Source organism: Schistosoma haematobium, chromosome 4, assembly GCF_000699445.3.
Source record: "Schistosoma haematobium chromosome 4, whole genome shotgun sequence".
Taxonomy (NCBI): Eukaryota; Metazoa; Platyhelminthes; class Trematoda; order Strigeidida; family Schistosomatidae; genus Schistosoma; species Schistosoma haematobium.
In genome coordinates this window covers 6,258,329-6,284,497 of record NC_067199.1, presented here as the reverse complement: position 1 = coordinate 6,284,497, position 26,169 = coordinate 6,258,329, and the positions used below count along the sequence as shown (strand labels likewise).

Below are 26,169 nucleotides of genomic sequence, written 5' to 3'. Positions count from 1 at the left end.
GAAATGAGTGTGTTTGTGCTATATGGTACCGTCTATTACAACATTTTTGTTTCTGTTTTGTTTATCGCTATCAAGTTCATACCTAGTGATGGCTCTTTTCAATCTGTTTACAGTTATCAGAAACCAATATTGGATTCCTACTTTCAGTTATTTTCGATTATTATAGGATCAAGATAAAAAAGTATTCTACAATTTGAACAAATAACTAACTTACAAAGCCTTAGACTCAGAATCCAAGGAACAATGCGTTCTTGATTTCAGCTTCATAAAGATTGAAATTCGGGCTACTTGTGCATTGAGCAATTTCAGGTCGAAGTTTAAATGATTTAAAGTAGGTAAACAGCTGATCTCTGACGGTTGAGTATGTCAAGGCTAAGTCGTGTTGTCCAAGATATTTTGGTTATGAATATCTCTGAATTAACATGCAGATAAAATTTATACGTTAAAAATGGCTGTTAAATTAAAGCTGACAAATATTTTTCTGGAAATGTGTATTGGTTGGCTGAAAATGAAGTAATTGTGCTGGAACTAAAATTACCAGAAGTATTGCGCTAATTGTCGACCTGTTGTGCGAGTACCAGCAATTCATTGACTTTAAATGCATTTTTCTGCTCATTTGAGGTGTCTGAAAGGGATTCGTGCAATGTCACTCACTCCATATATATATATATATATATATATATATATATATATATATATATATATATAATTGTGTTTCTAGGTGAAGTTTCACTTCGATAGATGATGGGGCTCACATCTCTCGTTTTATAGGGCAAATTTTTCAAACTCCGAGTATGCTACCTTTTTCAACCATGTGATATATACGATACTAACTAGTGTCCAGTTTTTATCGCATGACTAGATACACGTTAGAACGACTAGAAACTGGTCTTATCGGCTGATTCAAGCATTTACGGTCGACTTATGGTTTTCTATTGTTTCCGAAACGCTCACCAACCAGTGGTATGTTATTAATTTAGACTGAATTCGTTTAGTTATGAAAATGTAAAGTCAAACGCACGTACTGTTCCAAGCTATCATACGGCGAAGAAAGTTGGCTGAACGAATGCAAAGAAGTCCAAGTGCTCATATTTGTCATAATGGGGTCTGAAAGGGTGGGGTTAGCGAACCTCATTAATACTTCTAAAGTATCTAGAATCAAATATTAGAAGCTGACTCATATCTACTCCCTAAGCTATATTTCACAACTTCAGAGCAATACAGAACTCACTGCTGTGCTTTATATTGGCCTGATAATTAAAAGACGAATCTCACCTGCACAAATAGACCAAAGACGAGAGAGTATTTTATCCACTTCTTTCAGGTTATCATTAATTGTCCGTAGTTTTTGGTTTAGCGGGAATTACTATAACGAGGTTGTATCGTTTGTTTTTTATTCATAACGGAAATAGGTATTTTGTAGGAATTAAAGCTCTTTGAAGACGCTTATTATGTGGGTGCGTCACCTGGTATTTTTAGAAATGCCACTAAATAATCATCCCATTGGTTATACGATGCGATTCAGTCAATGCATTCGAAAGTTGCATTTGGTTGTGCTGAATATTACAACTGTTGGAATCTCGCATGTTTGTCACATCTTCAAATATATAGATGATCGTTTCAGTATAACCTTATGGAATAACAGTTTATTTTGAACAGGGACACATCAGTATTGTGTAGTCGTTGCCCCTTGATTTCGCGGAGATCGATACTTATTGACGCAGCAACGACAGACATTCCGGCAATAAAAGTTTGATTTCTCCCAAGCATTACGTAACTCTGTAGGCTAAAGTGTTTCTTACCCGATCTAGGTCAATGAGTAGAGAGATTGGTTGAAAATACTTATGCTCTGCATAAAATAATAAACCTTTGTCGAGCTATGGTACAACAAGTGGTGTAATTTGGCCTCCAAATTTGAGCCAAGTTCTGGATTTTTATTACCGTCACACCAATTTGTCGACTGTAATTTGACCTGCAAGAGTAATCCCCACAATTGATTCTTGAATGTGTTGTTTCTGGTTCCACATCAAGGTAACTTTGAAAACCAAATAAAGATAGCCAGATATCGTTTTCATTAGCAGCAAAAATATGTTGTTGTTGTACTGGATAGAGGGCTTCGCAAAATTAGACATTTTGGTGTATACATAGGCAAATATTAAACAATTCAGCGACATTTGTGAGAAAGTCACAAAAGGTGTGGAATGAGCGTTATTTACCCCGGACTGGCGAAATAGGAGTCATTTTGGAGCGCTTCGCCGTTTTTAGTTGATTGGGATATATAGATTTGTATATATATATATATGTCCTACATCAGTTAATATAATAATTTTCAGAGTCTTTAATAAGCAGAATAACGTTTAAGGTAATATTCATTACTACGACTGTTTGCTTTTTTGTTTTAATAATCCCTTAGTAATAATCTTTTGTCTCTTGCATGGTTCATGCCTGGTATTTGAATCTTTATAATTTAGTATGATTTGACTAGTATATGAGCACTGGAATTCAGTTGCTGGCCACAGGATTTGGATGAATGTTCACTTGAACTGATCTGACGAATGAAGTGTACAACTTCTCTAAAGAAATTCAGTCCTCACTGACGTTATAAGTAGAAAGTAGTAATGATTGATGAGGTCATGATGTATGACTTCTTTTTTCAGTTTCCAATAATGTATCACGATTTTCCCTAGTATAACCCACTGATCTCCTGTAGGATGTTGAAACGCCGAAATCTGTTCAATTGGTTCGGTTCAAACCTCAATTGTGTTACATATGTAAATTCAATCCATTCAGTTGTCTGTGCAATATCAGGCGGTGTAGACAGTGCTGTATCTGCATATCTTCTCAAAAAGAAAGGTAGATTATTTTTTACGACGAATTTGTACATTACTTCAGGATTTCAAGTCAAAGGTGTATTTATGACTAACTGGGATTCCTTGGATGAAAATACTGACTGTTCTTTAGACAAAGACCGTCAAGATGCTCAGTTTGTTTGTGATCATTTGGGGATACCTTTTTTCGAGAAGAATTTTGTTAAAGAATATTGGAATTACGTGTTTTTGTAAGTGTTTCATTTCTTTATACGGATTATCATATTGCTGGTTATTTCACTTATTTAGACCGCTTATCAAGTCCTATGAGCAGGGAGCTACACCAAATCCAGATATATTGTGTAATAGATTTGTAAAATTCAATTTGCTAACAAGGGCGGTGTTAAAAAGCAAGAACCAATGCGCTAATGATGACGTTCAAGCATCTTCAAATTTGGCTGCAGACGCAATTGCCACTGGCCATTACTGTCAAAATTCTTTTGGAAATTATCTGCAATACCGAAAGGACAATATTGAAGCCAGATTATTACGTTCTGTTGATAGAGTGAAAGACCAGACATTTTGGCTATCGACTGTAAGAGTTGATGGTGATCCTACGATACAGACATAAATTATCTGCCTTTCGTTTAAAACAGAAACAGCATTCGTGTTTTAGCACGATGATACAGAAATAGATGAAGGATGATTTTGGTGGAGTTTTGTTCTCTGAGCTGGATGGTTTGGTCAGAGAACAAAACTAAACCAAAATCATCCACCTGAGCTACAAATCTTCACCATCTCAAAATCATATGAAGTATGATTGAAGATCAGCTAAGTAGAAACAAACGTTTCCGTTAGGACACTTCGATGTGAACTCCTTTCATCTTTACTTAGTTAAAAGTGGAACTCAATATTCCAAATATGGTTTACTGATAATAATAAATTTCAACTGAAGTACTAGGTTGCTAGCGTTAAAACCCAGTGCGGAAGCACTGAATTGGTGTGGCTACGTAGTTTTACCAGTTTGTTACAAACATTATAAATAAGCAATTGTTTTTATGATTTACGGACATCGATTTAAATAGAACGCCAACTCTGTTTTGTTTATTTTGAACGAGATGTCTTTTTCGTTCAGTTTGATCCAATGTAATCTGAAATTGCTAAGTTATTAGATATTAAAACAAACAGCTTTTTCAATGTCAGGTTTTTTTTCAAGTAAGTTTGATATTACTGTGTAGTAAAAAGTATTATCAACTAACATGAAGTATTTCAGAAATACCTTAATTGCTTATCAGCATTTACCCATCAAGTCAATTTTCTGTTAGTGTTATATATTCTTTCATCTAGTAAAGAATTAAGTTCACTGTCAGTGTATTACAAAGAATAGGTAATTGCAATGCTCTGTGTGGTCGCTGACTCACACTACTGAAAAGTCTGATACTAGAACGAAACAGTTGTTGGTTGTTACCTAGATTCAATGGTACTCTAACTAAGGTCAGTCTGTGATGTGAACCACAAAATTATGATGTAACAGCGACATATTATTTGTTCATGTCCTAGAATGCTAGCCACACTTATCGTTCAACAACTGGTAATTTTATTTGCTTGTTAACATATAAGATGGGACATCAGGACTTGTAATTCATATAATAAGCACAAGTTAACGTGCTCTGATGCGATAACTGACTCAGTTGTGGAAACACCTAATGATGCCACTAGGATTTCGAATCTGCGAGCTACTGATTGAAATCCACATGATTTCATCACTAAGCTTTTACTTCACAACAGTACCACTCTAAATGCTATGCCAATAGTTAAAAGTCGAATATTCAAACCATTATTTTCCATACCGGCAGTATAACATCTCATCCAGGAATTGAACCTTAGTCGCTTCAGTACTAACCAAGGATTCTAATCACTCGACTGGATAATTAGACTTGTGATTTAACTAATATGAATTTTTTTACTTTAATTTTTATCCTAGATTTCTCACAAAGAACTTCCATATTGTATGTTTCCAGTTGGAGATCTATTAAAAACCCAAGTGAAACAAATTGCTCAGGATATTGGCCTTTCTCGTATATACTCCAGACGTGAAGTATGTTTGTTATATGGGTTTATTTTTGAACTCTTCATTGTTTGCTCAATATTTCTAACTTACAAAATTTACAACTATTAGTAATAACTAAAAGGATATTGGTTTATTCTTTTAATCAACTTTCAGAGAATATACACCTAACTATTCCATTTGATTGATAAAAGTTCTATTACTTAAATAATTATCGTTAAAGTTTTCTTAATTTTAATTTGAACATTTGAGTTATATCGTACATTCAAAATGTTACCTCTTATTCTGTGAAGTAGTTTTTCTCATAACCGTTTTATTCTTATTTAGTAAGCAAGTTTAAAGTCCCAGGATTTAAGCCATACTTTATTTCATAAGTGTCCTGGAAATATCAACCGGTTTATAAAATTAAATTGGTTATGCTTTCTCTTTTTATTAACACTAAAACAGGTCTGAACATCTGAGTGATAATAATACAACAAGCATTCCAAAAAACCCAGTTGAGAACACTATAGTAAAACAGAATGATGAAATTAAACATAAAAAACGTATGTGTAAAATACAAAGGATATATGTGTCAACTATAATTTCATGTACTGAACTTTAAGTTAAAGTTCAAATGTGAGGCCTAGTGACACTATTTGGCTGCTCCCCCTACTTCTGCTTGGGCAGCCGGGTCGTATCAATGGCTGTCACAAAAATAACGTCCGAGACCGAATAGACTGGATTGTATTTTGTGAGTGAGTTACGTTAATCAATTGAACTTATCAACTAAATCGCTCACCAGTTTTTCAACATATGTTCGTCAGCCATAGTCATTCGAAACGAAATCGTAATCTACTACATTTAGTATAACGTTAAGAGTGGTCGACTCGAACTGCTATAAGTAGCCTTCATACCTATCAGTCACCATTAGAAATGTATGTGTAAAGAGTTCAAGAGACTGATGTTTCTTCCAGTATTTTTTGTCATTAAAATCACGAATTGTGATTTTAGATTATTATAATTATTTTATCAAATAAAAATCACTGATATAATTTTTGTAAATGTCAAAACTATAAATATTCCCTTGGTTTATCTAACCTCAGAAGCCTTTTGTTTTCTACAATCGCAGCTTTTTACTTGTATGCTGATATCAGGCTTCCGTTAACAAATCAACTACCTGATTTATTTTTCACACAACGAAATTCGTTCTATTTAAGAATAATTGAGTAAATGGTTATAAAAGTCATACAAACCTCAATTGTATGTAAAGCTATGAAAAAATAGGGTAAGAGCGAAACATTTTGTCGTGGGAATTGAAATGCTCTAGGGTTTTAAGGCTGGCTTCTTATAAACGAGTTGCATCAATATTATCATCATCAGGTAGACGTCAATTGTTAGATAAAGTTCACAAAAGTTCAGAAAACTAAACATTCCCCAACCTCAACTTAAAGTATACAATAAGCAGTAAGTTATTGTAACGATCCAAGCACCAGCAAACATGCAACTTAAGAAAAAATAATAGTTTAAATGCCAACAAATGTTATTACTGTCAGTTTAAGCAATTACATAGTCTATAGTAACAACTTAATAGTAAACTATTAGTATAGGGGTTTTGCGCAGATTATTATATTTTAATAGATTAACTCACCAATTATTCTTAGACTATCATTGAAAATCGGGAAGCTCTGGACAACTGTTTCGTCCTAGTATGAAACTCAGCAGCGACCAGAGGTCTAGAGGCTAAGTGCTCGTTCGCGAGATTGAAGGTCCTGAGTTCAACCCTAGGTGGCAGGGTCTTAAATGCTCACTTTTGAAGTCTCATACTAGGAAGAAACAACTGTCCATGGTAGTCTAAATAAAATCAATCTGTGATTTGGTGCATAAAGATAAACAATTAGCCTTCATCTGGTTGTATTACTTCAACTTCTGTCTCAAGATACAAGCTCGTGTATAAAATTCATATAACTGGTTCCCTTTACTCATTTCAAGAATGCTAAAACAACAGTTGAGGCATAATAATATGGATTCATTTTGTTTCGTGGTTTCTCACAAGCTGCTTACAACCGTATTCGTATAAGAGTGTAACTTTGCGATGTAATATAATTGACATTAATGACTCAGAATTAGGAGAACAAAGATTATATATATATATATATATATGAATTTAGTGTTCATCGTATTGTACTAATAAGGTATGGCAACTTGGACCGATGCATATGTGTGCCTGGTCTTACGTTGTGGATAACTGACATTCAACCAAATGATTATTAAACGTATTTATACAATTATCTACCAATCTGTGTAAATTCATGTCTCTTACGGATGAAATACAATCGTTTTATTTTTCTAACCATCACTTACTATTTGTTTATTTATCTTAGAGTATGGGAATGTGTTTTATTGGTAAAAGGCGGTTCTCAGAGTTTATTGATAATGTAAGCCGTATATTTATTTGTTTCATTTTTCCACATATTTTATAAATTGAAATTTCTTTTCACGTTAAATCAGAATGAAATATCTTAATCTTGAATCGTTGTACCATACCCGTATAATCTTAATACATATTTTCAACAACCGTGGTAGAAAAATATAAATTCATTTATTCCACGAATTCCTATTTAGCTACTTACAGCATAAATATAGATTTTTAGGTACGGAGATTATATCCCGTGGGGAGTTCAACAAAGGTGAAATGGGTGTCGAAAGTTATACTATAATAGTCACTATCCAAAATATGTTATCTAAATACGTTTGTATTGTTGAAACAAGCCAAAGTGAGTATTTCATATCACATTTCTCGGTCTGAGGTAAGGTTAAATATGATAACATAGTTAGTTAGCTTAGTAAAAAGTAAAAAATGCAAAATAATTCTAAGAATTGTTTACAAGGTTGATTATTCGTGGGCTAAGTATATGAATATTTTAGAACAGAAGGCCGACAGTTGTATGAAGATGAGTTTTGGGTACCAAAATACTAATATTATAGATTCAGTTGTATCGGTTGCGTGAATCTTCCCGTTGAAATTATGGACTACAATCGATCGACCTCTTTTGGCGTATGTACATTCTATAGGGACTAATTCTATATTGCCATTAAATAACAAGTATTTAAGCAGAATCGACTGATGGCTAGTAGTGCAACCCAGGACACGCGTTTCGTTCCATTTAGGACTCGTCAACCAGATACACTTGTACCCGTATTGGAGTTTCAGTGCAAATGTCAACACGGGCGCAGGTACATCCAATCTGCTTTTATATCATAAGCCATGTAATACCAAGTAGAAGTTAGGTGATAAGGGGGTAAAATAGGTGAAGCTCTAATAGGTAAAAGAAGGGAATTTACACTTACGCGTATGGGTTAAAATATTAGTGGTGGAAGACTGAGGCAAAATCAAATTATCCAATATCAAAAATAATATCCTTATGAGTACAAGAATTCGGCTCCAAACTTTCGATCGCAACAGCTTCATTCAGATATAATAAATGTGAACTCCTTTTAATTACTAGTTATCTTAAAAGTTTTAAAAAATATTTATGACATTCTCTCTACTGAGGATTATTCTAAATAATTTGTTCTATTCGGTTTGTACGTAGTCCCTGACTATCGAATCAAGAGGACTAAGCTGTATATCAGTGACGTGGTTGTCAATGCATGCAACCTAACAGTTGCATTTTCGAACGCTCCCACCTACCTCTGTTTGTTGTGCAGTCAGTTTTCCTCTTTCTATCCTCATCTAGGCGATGTTTCAACTACACAAACTTGAATACTTAATATTTTTGTTTGGTAATCATCTCACTTTTTTCTGACAATACTTTATAAATTTACCTTAGATAAAATTGAGTGGCTTAGCAATTAAATCAATTAACATCCGATCAGTAATAATAGGTTGAAGGCTCAAGTCTTGTTCACTTAGAGCTGAACACATAAGCCTATGTGTGATTATTATTATTATTATTATTATTATTATTATTATTATTATTATTATTATTATTATTATTAGCTTTATTCAACATTATATTTTTGGTACAACATAGAATTCTCAGCATAAAGTATTTCAACAAGTTTCCTTTTCTTATACCTTGATCTATTGTGACGATAAATTTTGAATGATGACCGGTTAGATGTTAGGAGTTCGGTAATCCACATTTGATTAATGTTCATTCGTTTCAATGCATATTGCCAGCCAACATGATGTCGCTAAGTGTACCTTTTTGTATCACGTATAGCGAAAGGTTGTAAACTTTTCATAAACGCGCCTGAATAGATTGTGCGCACAATAGACATAATGATGTGCTAAAACAAACAACAAAACAGATAACTTGATGAAATATCTAGATCAGAGGAACAGGTAGCCCAGATACTCAAGCAGGCCGCCAGTACATTACCGGATTGCATTGATTAATTAGTTTGTACCATAACAAGGTCAAATGCCATGGTTCAAATGTTAACTCGGATCTGGATACTGGCCAGTCTTTATGTTGTGATTAATGTTAATGTGATGATCGTGAATAGTTACTCCACAGATATGTAATCATTATCATGTTATTTAGTATAGTCTCCAATGTTAACTAAATACTGTCGTCTTTATTTTTAAACTTATTTAAATATAATTGTGTAACTCAGTCGTCTAGACATTTGACCCATGTATGTGTTGTATCACACCACATAATACTGTTGTATGCTTTTCTTACCACATTAACTACTTTTTCATTACTTCAAATTTTCTCGTATTATGTAGTATTTGGAACCAAAGCCTGGCGTTTATAAAGATCTTGAAACTGATCAAGTTTTGGAAGAGCATACAGGTAAGCTGTGATTAGGGTGTTTAGTCATGTTACAGCATACAGGCTTTCTTACTTTTGAATCGACACAATAATTCTTGTGACCAGTGGTTAGCTAATTTTCCTACTTGGCTGCATATCAGTTAAAGTAGTGGAGATGCATTCATTTATTTATATCTTCTTTTATTCCTTGATGATTATAATAACCGGTAGTAAACTTAAAGTTTTTGCCCCTATATATTGCTCTCCCTTACTATTGTTATGATTATCTCCACTAAGTTTCTCTTCACATCTTGTTGTGTCTGTGTGAAGGAGTGGCGTGTAGGAAGTTAAAATAAAACATCTCTTTGTTTCTGGACCCTGTGTTGCCTATATTATTTGCTATAGCCACCCTGTTTTACAACGATACACACACGTGCGCACTTCGGTACCATATACTGTACATTAATATATATATATATATATATATATATATATATATATATATATATATATATATATAATAATGTCACTCTAATCCTTTGGAAATTGACCCATTTCTTAATAAAATGCACTTATCTTTTAGTTCGCTTCCCATTGCCATTGATTAACCTTCTGGTTGGCTCTCGATTTCACACAACACTGTTTAATGCTATTATACGGTTGGAAAAGTCGTATTTTGTCCAATTATTAGTAATAAGCTTGTTAGGCTGTCATAGGATAAACAATAAAACTGACTTCTCTTAGATTTTCTCCTTAGAACAACCACAAGCATTACTCAATTATATACTCATTTCGGGGAAAATAGATTGTTTTACGTAGAATTTTTTCATGTTTAACAAATAGGATGTTACTAGTATAGGGGTTGTGGAGATTATTAAGTTTTGATTGAGATCATGAATCGATTGATGTTAGACCACCACAATTGAAAACCTGGAAGCACTGGACGGCCGTTTCGTCCTATTGTGGGACTCCTCAGCAGTGCGCATCCACGATCCCGCGAGCGGGATTCGAACCCAGGGCCTTCGGTCTCGCGCGCGAACGCCTAACCAACTGGACCACTGAGCCGGCATCCAATGGTGGTAGTTTTTAACATCAACCAATCCACGAAATTGCGCGACCAACTTCCGTTGTACTGAGGTAGATACCTGTCTCTACCCGACAAGGATTAGCCCCACTGGTCACGGCTTCTCACTAGAACTCCGAGAATTCCCTCACGAAGCTAGTCACTAGTGAGCACATGTTGATGCCGGCTCAGTGGTCCAGTCGGTTAAGCGTTCGCGCGCGAGACCGAAGGCCCTGGGTTCGAATCCCGCTCGCGGGATCGTGGATGCGCACTGCTGAGGAGTCCCACAATAGGACGAAACGGCCGTCCAGTGCTTCCAGGTTTTCAATTGTGGTGGTCTAACATCAATCGGTTCATGATCTCAATCAAAAATAGGATGTTATTTTGTTTATCATGACTTTCCTCTATAACATCGAGATTACTAACTCTACTTGGTCTTCGCTTCTTCTCCTAAGGTGTACATCATTTTACTTTGGGTCAACGAATTCCTATTAAACGTTTTAATGGACCTTATTATGTTAGTAAAATGGATTGTCACAATCAAATAATTTATTTAGTGAGTAAAATTCCTCTTGATATCTTTGTTATTCATATTTTTCAATATCAGGAAAATTGAGCTGTTATTTTGAATCATTCTAAAAACAACAACCATTGATTGAAGCATTTTTGTGTTCAAGAAGATATTTTCATAATGCTGTTAATAATCTTAGTATTTACGACTAACCGATCTCTGAGCAGTGAGTAATATCATGTTTGCTTAATCCAGTAGTGCCTATTGTATTCTGTGGATCAAGTTGTAATGTGGTCAGTAGTCTAGGTAACTCGACATTGGGTGTACCATGTTGAGATTTAAGGTGTTTGTAGGTAGTAGATTGGATACCTTGAGTTCGTATTAGTTAGTACTCGTTAACAAGGCGTACCTGCAACTCGCTGGGATTCGAAACCTGCGTAACCCTGCTCCCCAGTCTGAGACGTTAACACGACCATTGAGGAGGCTTTTGGTGTTTGTCTCATAAAGCCAATATGTTACATAATGTGCTGCTAAAGGTAATAGCTTTGACTTTTTGAAAAACCTGGGGATTCTGTAGTATGTTTCCAAGCACCTGTATAACATAGTCCTATGTAATAAAGTCTTGCAGATACGGTCGTAAATGTAAGAATGCTTTGCCGAACATCAAACGAGATAGTGTGATGCCTCGTATGATGATCGCCTCATTGATATGACATACGGACTGTAGGATTAAATATCGATAAGGTTTTAACACAGCATCTATTAGACTATTTTAATCAGTCAGTCATGAAATCTGTCACACTTGTGTCGGTTCATGTTGCCAGACCATATTAGTACAGTCAGATGAAATCATTGAAGCAAATTCCAGTGGTGGAAGTAGTAACAATATCAGTGGTAGTAGAAAGAAATAGACAAAAACAATATGTTTGAGAAAAAGAATGGATTTGTGGAATAAAAGCTATAAGATAATTTCCTGATGGTAATTATCATGTAACACTTTATCTACTTGGTAATTAGGTTTCTTTATTCAAATGTATTTTCAGTTTTTACTATTTAGATTATTTATATAAAGTTCACTCAGAAATTAATCAAGTTCGGTTTAGAAATATGAACGTTATGAACAGGGACTCACCAGAAAAGTGTGATGGGTCAAACAAAGTTAAATGAGATAAATGGTTAGGCTATTTTGATCACACACGTAAAATACATCAAAAGTTGATGTTAAAACTAATTGGTAAAACAAGTAGTTTCGTGCGTATTCTAAAATGATGTGTTGAAAGAGTTCAAATCTTCACAACTTTTAAGTCTAGATAAATAATTCTAAGTAGAATAATTTCACCTTTACTTCTAAAAGATCAAGAAATCAGTCTGTAAGAACACCAATAAAGCTATGAACTGGTGAGTTGTAAGCGGTCAGTTGAAGGTAAAAAGTGAGTTATTAAGCGCGGTTTATTTATGAGCGGTAGTAGATCGAGTGTATTCACACCCATAACGCAACATTTGTTGTTGGTGCACCATCCCGAAACATTGACTCAAGGTGAGTTTGAGTTCAGCTCTTAATGCATTTTTTTTCATTAAGACTTGTGTTCAGAGACAGTTACCAAATTTCATAAAATTCTGTAAAGTAATTTTCATCGATATATATTTCATTAATTTTATTGTTCTGGGGTCTTGATCAACAAAACATCTGTACACAGACTGCGCTTCTCACTCTAGGTAGCTAAACAGTGAAGAAGTAGTTTCATTCATTGCATTTAAGTTGGAGTTGTGAAATATTAGCCTAGTGCACGAACATATCGACGTTGTAATCCAAACGAAATGTTTCGTAATCAGTGATCTACAACCTGAAAGAAATCCTAAGCTTAGAAACATTACCAATTATATTTACAAATTAAGCTTCTCATACCATATGCACAATATTGACCATAAAATTATAGTATTACTGCGATTGTAACCTTCGGGATCATTAATTATTTGCTTGCATTTACATGTATTTTAGGTACGTGACCCAGCCCACCCAAGTTTGTTTATGCGCAAGTGTTGGTGTGGTCCTGCAGTTTGGATAAACTCTGAGCCATTTTCATCTATAAACTCGAGGAATATTCAATTCCAATGGCAAAACAAATGGCGTCCAGTTAACTGTATTTTAAAACCGTTCAGTGACATATCTTTGGCGTCAGCTTACCTTAGGAAAGACATGAAACGATGTCTTTCTAGCTCAGACAATGCAACACTCGCCAGTGTAATCGATGCATCCATTGAAGATAACAGAGAGGTTGGACCATGTTTATCAATTGAATTAGAAGCGCCAATGCGTTGTATTGCACCGGGACAATGGTGTGCATTTTATGATAATGACATATGTTTAGGTGGAGCAATGATATGCGGTTCAATAAGTCTTTGGGAAGAAGGGCAAAACACTTCATATCATGAGTGGAATCACAGCGACTACGAATTGACATATGGTTAAATTTAAGAACAACATCTATCCCTTTTAAATTTGTAAATAATTTAGGAGACTATGAGTCGGTCAGTTAAAGTTTTTTACAAGTTGAATCAATAAATGATGCTATGACTTATTATCTTATTTGTTATTTGGCGAACTTCTAAAATGAATTAGAAATGAACCAACCTGCTGATAGACAACATATGTGAAACACTCAACGCAACATTATCAACTGCAGTAAGACATGACTCTAAAATCAAGGTACAGGTTTTTGAAAAGTGTTTAGGGTGATAGAAAAAAACCAATAAGGATCCTCGTCACCGGAACGGTCGGAATTCTTCCAAAATGACTCACTCGTATGAGGCAAAAGCATTACTAGTGAATCACGACAATAAGGATTACTAAATGTTGACATAAGTTATGTTTTGAAACGTGGTTTTCGTCCCAAGCTGATAGTTGATTTTTCCGGGAATGAATTCTTAGAAAATCAACATTAGTGGTGTTAGACCAGTCACACTAAGAGAATCCAGATTTGTAGATAGGATGGCTTGCTTTAGTGTTTTGACTGAAGTTAACAGATATTTAACTCAAATAAACAAGTCCATTTAAAACATTCATATAATCTCAAGCTTAGTCTGTTCCTTTATAGAGAACTGGTGGCTCATAGGAATACAAACAAATATGTTGACGATGTACTCCAAAGTAAAGCAGAAATTGTCATTATGGAGTTGTGGGAATGGCCGAATTTCATTGAAATCACACTGATTTAAGTTGAGCATGTAAGCACCAGACAGTCGTTCCGTCCTAATGTGGGATTGAGCAGTGCGGTTTCGCGACTTTGCGACCGAGGGTCGAACCCAATATTTTCGGAAGTCTCATTTGTCTCGAGGTGAAGCATTCGATCTTCAGTGGTGGTGTTGTGGATGCGCGCTTGTGATGAGTCCCATACCAGAACGAAACAGTCATCCAGTGCTTTCAAATTTTTAATGGCTGTTTAACTCAAATCAGTTCTTGATTTCAATGAAAAAGCACAAATTACTGGTTTCATACTCAGCTATCCCAATCTATTGTCTTTTCAAAAACCTTCCTGTTGCAAATAAAAATTCTCTATAAACAAATTACATGAACTAAAGTCATTTTATTCAATGTTGTCACTAAAAACTAAAACACAGTACAAAATAAAATGACCAATGTAGTGTTGCGTAACAGTAAACTTGAGTAATGTGAAGAATTTTTCAAGAATAAGTTGACCTCAATTTTTTTCTCCATTTAACTTGTTCCGATATTTACAACTTTTTCTTTTAAACTTTCAAAGACGGCAATCATTATTGCAGAAGCGCCGGTTGTTTTAATTATTCTAGGTGTGAAACCTGTGAAAAAAAAATCAATAAAAAAGTGTATGAAATGTGTGATGCAACTAAGTAGTTTATGTACATGATCAGTGGTATTATTAACAAAATATCGCAAAACTGAAATTTCATAATTAGTGCAACAAATTAGTTGGGAATAAAAGCATGAGGGATTCAAATGTATTTGTATGTACAGACGTATGAAATCATGTAGTTGAAGACTTGTATCAAATAAATAAGTAATTTTCACTTGGCAATACTATGATGTAAGACAAGATTGTCACTCGGTATGATAACCGTCTGACTGATGTACCTAATCATTTTCACAGTCGGATTTACCTTTGTGCTAGCAGGATATCGATCGTATGTAAGCATGTTTCATGTTGGGGCACGCTGATTGTTGACTATTTATCAACAAGCATTAAACTTCAATGTTACTAAGATTTTTAGTGCCAAATTCTTAGTCTGCTAAACTGTATTCACACAAGCATAATATCTTCAAAACGCAATTCAATGGCATTGATGAGCAAAATTGATATTTCCATTTTGTACTGAAAATAAATGCGACCCTGTCAATTAATACTTACCAGAAAACAAGGCAGGAAGACCATTTTTAATATACAAATTATGCAGTAATGTCCACGTTGATGTTGGGTGAAGATGATCTACGTTTAAAGGATTATAGAAAAACGTAGTTTAGTTGGTTGGCAAAACGAAGTTAGAATTTGTCTAAATGTGTTAAGTAATGTGGCTTTCATCATCTGAAGAAAAAACAGATAATCAAAAGTTGAATTTATGCGTCAATCAGAAACAATCCAGATCCTTATATTTGCTTACCACTAAAAAAAAGTCTGAATGGAAAATCAATATGACCAACCCAACTATTACCAATATTGAAGCTGAAAGTTCCATAGTTCGTCTGAATGGGAGGAAGCAGTTGCATTCGATGTAATAACTTCGAGGATTTTTGTGGATGATGGTCAAGTTTCGGCATTCAGATTGACTGAAATGTTAGCTAGATTTTGGGAACTAAACGTGATACATTCTGACTGGTCTCAATTGATGATCATCCAAACTTAGAGGAAAGGATTAAATTCTCTTGTGATGACCACGGAAGGATTGATTCGACTGAGTGTTTAAAATGTTAGTCTAGGTAATAATTCAACGCTTAACTAAAGCTCGTGAACGGCGAAATGATACTATTTCCCGACCCGGACATGAATCTAACGATCAATATCCGCCCTTCATTAGGTTCTAGAACATGAACATAGTTAATGACGTCCGGCAATAATTGTATTTGTTAACTGGTAGGCAGGATATGGCTTGAACCGAGGCTTTTGACAGTGTATATCACTAAAGGGTTCACTGAAGCACGTAAACTATATGAAGTTTCTTTTTTCGAACAATATTTTCTTCCAAATTGTCAACCTCAAGTGGTTTTCGTCGGTGCTACGTACTATCCCAATTTTATTTAACTCCAAAACAGACATTCCATTTAGAGATAATGCTTCTGTTGTCCGACTTTTCAGGAACTGATCTAATAAGAGATTTTGTTCTTGACATAGACTGTGGAGATTTCATAATTCTGTTTAGTGAGGGGTGCCATTGTTGATAATGACTGACATGCTGAAAGACCTTTTGAACACCTTAAGTAACAGTGTAAACAGGGTTGGAATGCGTTTGTTCATTAAAAAATAAAGTTACATTAGGACTAATTTACACCAACACCCAGACGCTATAGGGGATGAAATATTTCGGCTGGTCGAGCACTATACTTATACTCAAAGTCTCAGTCCTGATGGTTCGGTGCTTGACTCAATTTTGCATCACTTAGGGGGTGAGGAAGACAACCGTCTACCAACCAAAGGGTGTGTAATGTGCAGCAGTCAGTTTTATATTACTTAATGGCAACGAAGATAGAAGAAATGCGTGGGTCGCAGGTTTCTGATCATGTATTTATCTTTGAAGCGTTGCTCATGTACTTTCGAACAACCGAGTAAGAAATTGTGAAATTAAATCACTAGTATTACGGATATAACTTCATTTGTAGCTCTTCTAGGGCTACTGCCTGTCCCAAGACCACGTAAGGGAGGGTTGGGGGTGTGGTCGGCAACCACATCCCGTAGAAAACAACCTTGCTAAAAAACGCTAACCAGAATACAATTTAAACTCTGTCCTGGGAGTTGAAGAGAGAACTATGATGCCACATGTTGAAAGCCGAGATTCATAGGCTGATTCTGCTTCTAACAACCAGAGCAACAAATAATATAGGTACATGGAATCAGTGAAACCCGTCGGACCCTACTTACTTACGCCTGCTACCTGCAGTGGAGCATAGGCCGCCGACCAGTATTCTTCAACACACCCTGTCCTGGGCCTTCCTTCCTAGTTCTGTCCAAATGTTGTTCATCCATTTCTCCGCGTAATGTGTTCTTTGGTCCTCCTCTTCTCATTTGGCTTTGAGGATTCCAAGTGATGGCTTGCCTTGTGACGCCGCTGAGTGCTTTCCTATCCATTTGACTGGAATACAAAGACTTCGATATATGAGGGAGAGCACGGAATACAATGCACAGCTTGCATGTAACTAGACGACTTGGACTTTGCAGAAAATCTGGCTCTTCTCTCCCATACACACCAACAAATCCAGACGAAAACAACTACTGTGGCAGAAGCCTCTTCAGCAATAGGCCCCAACATACACAAGGGAAAAACCAAGATCCTGAAATACAACACAGAGAACACTAACCCAATCACAATCGATGGAGAAACTCTAGAAAATGTAGACGTAAATGTGAAGATTTGTAAAACAAGGACCGCGTTCTTACAATTGAATACCGTATGGAACTCAAAACTCAACCAACATCAAAGTCAAAGTCTTCAATACGAACGTCAAGACAGTTTTACTGTAAGGAGCTGAAACTTCCATGACTACCACAACTATCATCAAAACAGTACAAGTATTTATAAGCAATTGTCTACGCAAAAGATACTCAACGTCTGGTGAGTGGATACCATCAGTAACAGCCTACTGTGAGAGAGAACAATCTAGCATCCATCTGAACAGTAAATTATGAAAAGGTGGAGGATGCTGGTAGATGTCTTATGTTTCTCCATGAGGGGTACCAGGCGTAAGTACTACAAGAATATTGCAAATTGGTTGGTGAGATAGTAAATGTTCATCGATTGAGGTTGTCTGGACCAAACACTGTCTATCTAGAACTGCAATATTAGTTGGTGTAAGAATAAGTTCGAAAAATATTAGGAGTAGCCAAATAAAAATACGAGATTAATCCAAGAAGTTATTGACTGTCGCACTGGGCCACGTTGGTTCGAGTCCACGCAACAACAGCGATTAGTGATTGTAGACGTTGTATAAAATGACTTAGATAGAAGCAGAAATAACAGTACAAATGGATTGTATCCCTATCTTCCCCTAAAATTCGTGTTTCAGTATTCTTTCATATAAACCATCTTACTCCGTTTTCTCTAGTCGTATTTCCAATGTTTAGTTTTTCTCACTATCATTGATGCCACAGTTATTTCGATTCGGTCGACTCGCATTATTCCAGATTGGGCATTTTCACTAATTTCTTCTCAATAGACTAGTAATGACATGTTACTCTTTATACTGCCTTCACAAAAGATTTGCTAAGCATACACAATTTAATGCTCGTAACGTTTTGCTAACTTGTCAGTTCTGTGAATTCTATTGGAGTGTTGTTGATATAAATTACAGATAAATTCGAACGACTGTTGTGCACAAAACTAATATACAGGCCCATTGTTTGATGAACTTACTAAATGAAAACGAATACTTTCCGAAATCAACTTGTCTGTGAGTTTTAATCACATCGAATGGATGTGTTAATACGCCAGAAATCTGAAATTTAAGAATATCAGAAAACAATTAGTGTTTGCATGAGATATACAACGATTTAGAGGTTACAATGGTGATATGATATATATCATACACGAGAAATCGAATGACTCATTTGTAGGAACATTACATGTGGGAGGTTCGATAGAAACAAGTCCTTTCATAGTACTGATTTTTATTTACATTGTCATAGATTTAAATCTATGGAAAAAACCGAATCCTTTCACTTAAGAAGCTTAATACACAATGATGTAGATGGGTTCTATAATTGAGGTAACTTTCAGTTTGGTTTTTGAGGCTTTTTCCTGATGTCAAATCACAAATGCTTAACATTTTACTGATTTAACGATAAAAAAGGAAATTTTAATAAAAAATTACAAACTTTACAATATTAAATATTTGGAAGTATACTTAAAACACTTGAAAAAATCTTTATGTTACTTGATCAAAATGCCAAGATGTGATATAATTTGAACTTATCAGAATCTCAATCTATTATATTTGTGTGCTAAACTATGTAAGATGTTTAGGAGAAAAATCCATGAGGACTTTATGGGCTAATGTAGAAACCTAGGTTTGTGATAAATCACATTAATTTGGGAAAGCTGAGAAATACCTGATGTTACTTGCATATATATAATATTTCTTTCAATGAATTTGAAATCAGTAAAACGTATGAAATTCTCTGCTACACGATGTGCATCTACATTCAACTATACTGTAAATAGCATCGAGAATGAAACAAACGATTTTAAATATGTTTGTTCAGACATTTTTCTTTAGCCCATAAATTTAATCTCCACATTATAAACCAACGTTTGCATGAAATAAACAAATATTAAATGAATGACTTACAAAACCAGCAGCTGCTCCAAAACCAAATGCATGCGAAAAGTGAATTCTGTCAAATGTGGCAGGCAATTCACTATTCGACAACAAATGCGTTCTTATCTGTTTATTTATAAACCCAGATTTCATATAGTCGTAAGTTAACCAAAATACCATAGAATAAGGAACATCACGTAACAGAGTTGGTCCAGCACCTAACCACAAACTTTTCAGACCATCCTTAGTAATAAACAATATGTCAAAATAGTTGATTTAAAATTACATTTACGAAATGGCTTTAAAAGACTACCGAAATCTGAATACATAAAAATCTTGTTTAAAGTGGAAAATCCATAAGCTATCTTGACCGACAATCTATCATGGAACTGAACCGCTCTAGTAGAGGTATCACTATGACGAGAAACTAAGAAACTACAATTAAAATAAACTACCAGGATCCCAGCAGTATACGAATGGAGATTATATTCTACTAAATTACTTATAAGCAACGTTTATAGCTACTACGAGAAAAGATAATAAATTGCATTCAAGGGGGAGGTTGATTATGAATACAGTGGTCTTGAGTGCTGTTAGAGGTATGAGAGCGGTTATCACTTCCCGGTTGCCCACACCGTGGAAGGGTTCTTCTGGAGGTACCTGAAAAGGAAATTGGATTAGAGGTGGTCTTAGTGACCTGAGAGCGTGACCGCAGTGCCCAAGGAAAAACTGCTTGAGGTCGGTTACACAAGACCTTTTTATAAGTATTTTTGTGTTAGCCCCGTACTTGTTGAGACCTTACCGCCGGAGACAGATAACTACGGGATAAGGCGAGGTGTGCATTTTTAGGGTCGACCTTTTCTAACCCCACCCCTCCTTGTGGGAAGGCAGCATCACTGCTGAGCTGGTTGTCTGAAAGAAACATCTTACTGCCGTCACACCTTTATACAGTCAGCAGTACAACTTCACCTTCGGACATTGAGTCTGTTGCTTTTAGCCATGCCGCTCTTCAACCGACCTGTCTGACATGGTAGGACCTTGAGGAACGGTTGTTCCAGCCAGCATAGATCGGTTGCTTCATCACGATGGGCAAGCCCGACCACCACAACAACGGTCGGGAACTGCATTCAAAAGTCGTATCATATCCTAAGTACGAAGTCTAGTAGTTGAAGTTCTTGGAGTTCAACTAAAATGTCTCGGATTTCAATCACACTCCAATTATTTAGAATTACAGAGCCGACTAGTGTTACAAGCTTTCACATAAATATTGCATTTGAAAAGTGAGTATATGAACTTGTACCTATTAAATGAGTTATAATAATTAATTTCGAATTAAACCTATGAGTCTTAAAACTCAATAAATAGTCAACTGAACTGAATACACCAATTTGTATGTGGATAGTGAGTTGATTAACCTTATTTCTGTGCAGTTGTTTACATGTCTGTGATAGTAAATTTACAAAAGACTGCTATAAACCAAGAAATATGTTACCAATTATCAAATTTATCTTATAGTATAACGAAACTCAGCAATACCTGTTTCACTGTTGTAACAACTAACGATGTTATATCTCGGTAGAGTACTTTCCTAGCTTGGATTTTTGTACGTAACAATTCTATTGGTGATACAGCCATTACCGCGAAAATTCGAGACACACCTCCAACTAATGGAGGGAGGAAATCTTTAGGGGAGATGAAGTTTTGGAAAGATCCACTTGTCATTACTGGTGATTTGTTGACAGTCTTAGAAGTATATCCAACATGATATTTCAGCCAATCATTGACAGTGAAGTAGATAACAGTTTGAGGAAGTGTCATAACACTGTAATTATATAATATTGGTCAACACAATTCTAACTTACAGTGTTGGGGAGAGTCCACTCCAAAGAGATAAAATACCTTCATTACGAATAATTCTGAGGACGGTATCCTTTAGAGAAAATTTTCATGATAAAATAAAGGATTTTTTAATAACAAAGAAAATAACCAACATTTTACATAGGGTTGAAGATTGAATTAACCAATAAAAAAAAGTTATCAAATAAAGAAGTCATTGACTTTTTGGATCACATGTTAAGTGAATAACCCCTTATGGATTATCATTATCCCATGAAATAGTTTTCAAATGAACATTAATGACTCCATGGCATTACTTCGATGCCTTTGTTAATCATCTTGCTATTTTATCTGACTATGCTAATTTGATGATGACCGACTAACTGTTTTTACCGTGGAAATGTTTGGTTTAAGTGTACATCAGGCTTATAAATTTGAAGCTGTAACTAGTTTGGCAGTTCATGATCATCCGGTAGTGAAAAAAAACGGAGAGAGACTCGTTGAAAACCGAATGAAGACGGTAGCCAAAATACTGAGCGAATTAATAGTGTATGGAGTTGTCACCTACTCCGGTTTACTTGTTGAGTTATTTTTATTTGAACACATAAATATTGGTACAAAGAGGCACCGAAAACATATGCGCCAAACAAATCACTTGATTTTTGTGTAGGCTGTGATACTGCCCGGGTGCTCAGAACGAAGCAGGTGGTTTTCTTGGGGGGCCACACCTGGAGCCTTCGACTTAAAGGTTTGATCCACAAGGTAGTGGAGTAACGTCAGGAGATGCAGTCCCATGGTAGTTAGTGGCCATAATATTGGTTCCCTCAGAATCCTAGAACCCATGTGCACCACTTGTTTGGAATCAGGGTTTTCCAACTCCCCTAGATGGATCCTCCATATCCACCAACCTGGTTAGGGAGCCGGACATTCGCTTTTCGTCCTGTCAATTTGGTGAACAACACTCCTCGCCGTGAGAAGGCAGTGAGTAGAACTTTCGTGGGAGTGGTTGTATACACGTGGCCATATGAGAGCATTTGGAGGAGAATGGACTTTCTTCATTCTCGGCTGTACCATGGCATTTGGGGGCAACACTTGACATTGTCTCATTCTTCTATAAACGAGACTTCATAAAAAGATCCCCCAAAACGTCTAACCCTAAAGTAAGTAACTCCTTTAGTTTGAGCTTTTATTCAGCACTGAATATGAGTTAACATCCTATCACAAACATGGTGGCAGTAACTAGACCAGAGGCTTAGAAAACTTTGAAGAAATCTGATATTAACGACGAAATTATATTTATAAAATTTCAGTGATTAAACTTAAAATGGATCCATTTCGCACGGCAATCTGTTAAAGCATTTTTAAAGGCATCTCATAATAACTCGGCACCCGACTACAGTAGAACTTAGTTTAACTTTAGAAGATTCTTATAAGATGGAGTCTGCTCTATTTTTTGACAAGAATAATAGCTGCTCTTATGAAAAATTGCGGTTTTGCATCCTGATTAATTTAAACAACTAATAATGGATCTTAACGTACCTGGATAAAACTAATTCAACGTGGTCTAACATTATAGTCCCCCGCCATATACACAGCCTAAGTAGAATAATTGAACTAGCACGAAACTGCTTAGTCTCACAGTTTTACCTATTCTTCTGGTTTACGAGGACATTTTCTTTCATTTTTACTCATGTGAGGCTAACAGCTATGAGAACTATGGGACGATTTTGCGAGATTATGTTGCAAGGACAGTCACACGTTCATCCAACAATACATTAAACAAGCACGATAAATAACTGCAAATTGCATGCATTCATACCATTTGATTCCTGAAAGGTAACTAGTACTACAATTGACCACTTAAAATAACAACATATTTCTAAACAACCAATTAGTTACTCCGAATACATTTTACTGCGAAACCCAGTACACATACACTAGTGCTGTTTAATTCATGACAGAGGTCGTTCGGTCACTTCAGAAAAGCCAGTCGCAACCTTCTTATTATTGTAAATCAATAATAGGGATTTTCCTCTATCGATTAAATTTACATTTGCAGTAGAATAAATGCTGTGTGCATGAGATAAACAGTGAAGATATGACGTTAAATAGCTGCTTCTGCTCAATGTTTAATCAGGAAGATTAATGAAGCCTTATCATTTATCGAAAAATGTCGAAACATCAGTGTAAATTTTGTGGCAATCGTAATCACACTATTATGCAGCCTATTTTTGTATACCCATTACACGTCATTCTAATTTGACCAGGTATTTAGTAACCTGTTGCGCCTGTCTCCCAACCTAACTGTACTTTCATGTTGTTTATTTTATATAAACGTCTCGTGTTTTGGTAGACTAATGACTTTATTCTATTTTTGATTCCTATGGTCTACCTGAATAAACAAATTTTTAAAATATAAACTTCCAAAACACTTAAGTGCAAAGTCTTAATTTCTGTTAGCACTGGAGAGGTTAGGCGACAGAATAGGTACGAAGTTAACAGAATATGTTTCATTCATCACCGCCAACGGAGACAAACTTTGAAGCCAATATATTATCTACAACCACTATTCAGGTCATAATCTCATCTTGATCACAACAAAAGATGTTTTTACACGGCTACTAATATGAAACAAGGACTTAAAATTGAAAAAGGCAAGGTAATGCATCAAAACTTACTGAAACGCTAGGGGAGCGGCAGGAAAATGAAACAAAAGATTGGTTATTATAATGAGGAATGCATGTGGAACAACAATGTGATTCGTTCGAGGTAAATAAGTTCCACCTCCCTGCACACTTCATAGCACGTTCTGACCAAGACATAGAACAGGTGTTTCGGCTCAATGGGCAGGTGGAGAGGCGTTCAGCTAGTCCATTACAATAAATAAGACACTTGGTTTCGGAGTATGCCCTGGAAGACTATCAAAAATTAAGGACTGTGCTTATTGTTACCTGCATTCGGACTTTCACAACATCCAGAGGCGTCATAACAAACGCTGTCATTATACCACCAACTGAAGAAGCGATGATCCGGTGAGTAAATGAGACCCTCGATAGTCTTTCGTCACCTGACTCCATGTCACCATGTAAAACCCATTACCAGAGGTGCCGTTGTCTGTAAGTTGGAGTGTGGGGACAGTGTGTAACTGGAAAAGAGACAAGAGAAGTGATCAGGTGACTCCATAAACGCATATAACACACTTACGTCTAATAATAAAAGCAAACGAGAAAATCCAGCAATGGCACAAGCGTAAGATCAAGTCAATCTGATATTCGAAACCAGGTGTTGGTGAAGTGAGGTACCGAACGCATTACATCGTCACAGACCCTCCTAAGCGCTTCCGTCCAAGGACAGAGACCAGGATTCTTAGTCCAATACACGATATCGTTGTGATGACTGATTACAGGTCAACCAATCCCTTTATCTTACCCTTTTAATGGCATAAAGACGATGAGCTAGAACAAGTTAATCAATTCATTATCTTAATTACCACCACTTGGGAGAAGTGACCATCCAGTCATCTTATTCAAATTCATGACTGGGATTGCCTGTCAAACAGTTGCGCCGGCCCGTCCTAACATATGGAAGGCAGATGTGCAGGCAATTAACTCCGCAGCATCGGCTGAGAACTGGGAAATTGACTCAAAGGCATCAGTACAAGAGGCATGGACTCTATTCAGGCAGTTATACAATCGGGTAACTCAACCATACATACCCTGGAGTGTCCCAAAGAAAAAGAAGCACGGACATCCCTGGATAGGGCGGGATATCCGACGCTTACTAAGACGGAAGAAGAAATGCTGGGATGTTGCCATCCGCCATGGCACAGCAGGTACAATGGAACGCTACAGGTCGATAAGAAACGAGTGTATAACAAAAATTCGGGAAGCTCAAAGAAAATATAAAGTGCAGCTGGCACAATCTGCACTCAAGCAGCCCAAGAGAATATTCTCGTACATAAACTACAGAACAAGGGTTCATCATTCGATTCCCAACCTAAATAAAGTTGGAAGTGAATCCGAAATGATAGAGGAATATCAGGAAAAAGCAGAGGCTATGGCTGACTATTTTGGGGCAGTTTTCACTCAGGAACCCCCTCTAGAGAAAGAACCAGACCCAAACACAGAGTCAACAAACCAGCTGCTCACCGTCGGCTTCGACCAAAACGATGTGTTTAAGGCTCTTAGCACCCTAAGCATGGAGAAGTCAACAGGACCAGATGAACTACACCCCAAAATCTTGAGACATATTGCCCAATATATCGCGTCCCCACTGACTGTGATATTCAATATGTCACTTGACCAAGGTGTGTTACCTATGGACTGGAAGGACGCAGTCATCACTCCCATACATAAAACAGGTCCACGACAAGTTCCATCGAATTACAGACCCGTAAGCCTCACCACTGTTGTAATTAAAATACTGGAAAGAATAATCAAACGGACCATAACGGCATTTATGGAAACCAATAACTTGCTGAACATGGAACAACATGGTTTTAGAAAGGGTCTATCCTGTACAACGAACATACTTATAGCTAGGGAGCTCTGGATTAATGCGCTAGACAACGGAAACTCAGTGGATGTTGTCTACATAGACTTCAGTAAGGCTTTTGACAAGGTGCCAACTAATAGACTGCTAT

General features: G+C 36.1%; 2 protein-coding genes across 4 annotated transcripts; one reads left to right on the top strand and one right to left on the bottom strand.

The window, feature by feature from the left end:
• On the top strand, positions 1-13,770 carry MS3_00007269 (uncharacterized protein). 2 transcript variants are annotated; one of them, XM_051215531.1, is made up of 9 exons: positions 1-181; positions 219-331; positions 2,711-2,853; positions 2,893-3,058; positions 4,792-4,905; positions 7,239-7,292; positions 9,596-9,662; positions 11,139-11,239; positions 13,194-13,770. In XM_051215531.1, exons 5-9 carry the CDS (start codon positions 4,819-4,821, stop codon positions 13,662-13,664), a joined length of 780 nt encoding a protein of 259 aa, XP_051066055.1. In that variant the 5' UTR covers positions 1-181; positions 219-331; positions 2,711-2,853; positions 2,893-3,058; positions 4,792-4,818; the 3' UTR covers positions 13,665-13,770. The 2 variants fall into 2 exon arrangements, with proteins under 2 accessions (XP_051066055.1, XP_051066054.1); XM_051215530.1 differs by lacking the exons at positions 1-181; positions 219-331 and adding an exon at positions 3,117-3,402 and having other exon boundaries at positions 2,349-2,853.
• A 663-nt stretch (positions 13,771-14,433) lies between these two features.
• Positions 14,434-24,886, bottom strand: MS3_00007268 (uncharacterized protein). 2 transcript variants are annotated; one of them, XM_051215528.1, is made up of 9 exons: positions 24,732-24,886; positions 24,479-24,672; positions 24,206-24,445; positions 21,554-21,621; positions 21,228-21,513; positions 19,722-19,934; positions 18,788-18,869; positions 15,577-17,708; positions 14,434-15,010 (listed from the first exon to the last, which is right to left on the bottom strand). In XM_051215528.1, the coding sequence occupies exons 2-8, from the start codon at positions 24,602-24,604 to the stop codon at positions 17,647-17,649; spliced, it is 1,077 nt and encodes a 358-aa protein (XP_051066052.1). In that variant the 5' UTR covers positions 24,605-24,672; positions 24,732-24,886; the 3' UTR covers positions 14,434-15,010; positions 15,577-17,646. The 2 variants fall into 2 exon arrangements, with proteins under 2 accessions (XP_051066052.1, XP_051066053.1); XM_051215529.1 differs by having other exon boundaries at positions 15,577-15,654.
• Positions 24,887-26,169: the final 1,283 nt, after the last annotated feature.

Coding starts and splice junctions, on each gene's coding strand:
- MS3_00007269 (XM_051215530.1), top strand. CDS start 2,712: ATGTTGAAACGCCGAAATCTGTTCAATTGGTTCGGTTCAAACCTCAAT. Junction 4,906..7,238: donor GTATATACTCCAGACGTGAA/GTATGTTTGTTA, acceptor TATTTATCTTAG/AGTATGGGAATGTGTTTTAT. Junction 11,240..13,193: donor ACAATCAAATAATTTATTTA/GTGAGTAAAATT, acceptor CATGTATTTTAG/GTACGTGACCCAGCCCACCC.
- MS3_00007268 (XM_051215529.1), bottom strand. CDS start 24,604: ATGGAGTCAGGTGACGAAAGACTATCGAGGGTCTCATTTACTCACCGG. Junction 15,655..18,787: donor AAAGTATTCGTTTTCATTTA/GTAAGTTCATCA, acceptor CTTTAAACGTAG/ATCATCTTCACCCAACATCA. Junction 15,011..15,576: donor TCTTCCTGCCTTGTTTTCTG/GTAAGTATTAAT, acceptor TTTTTTTCACAG/GTTTCACACCTAGAATAATT.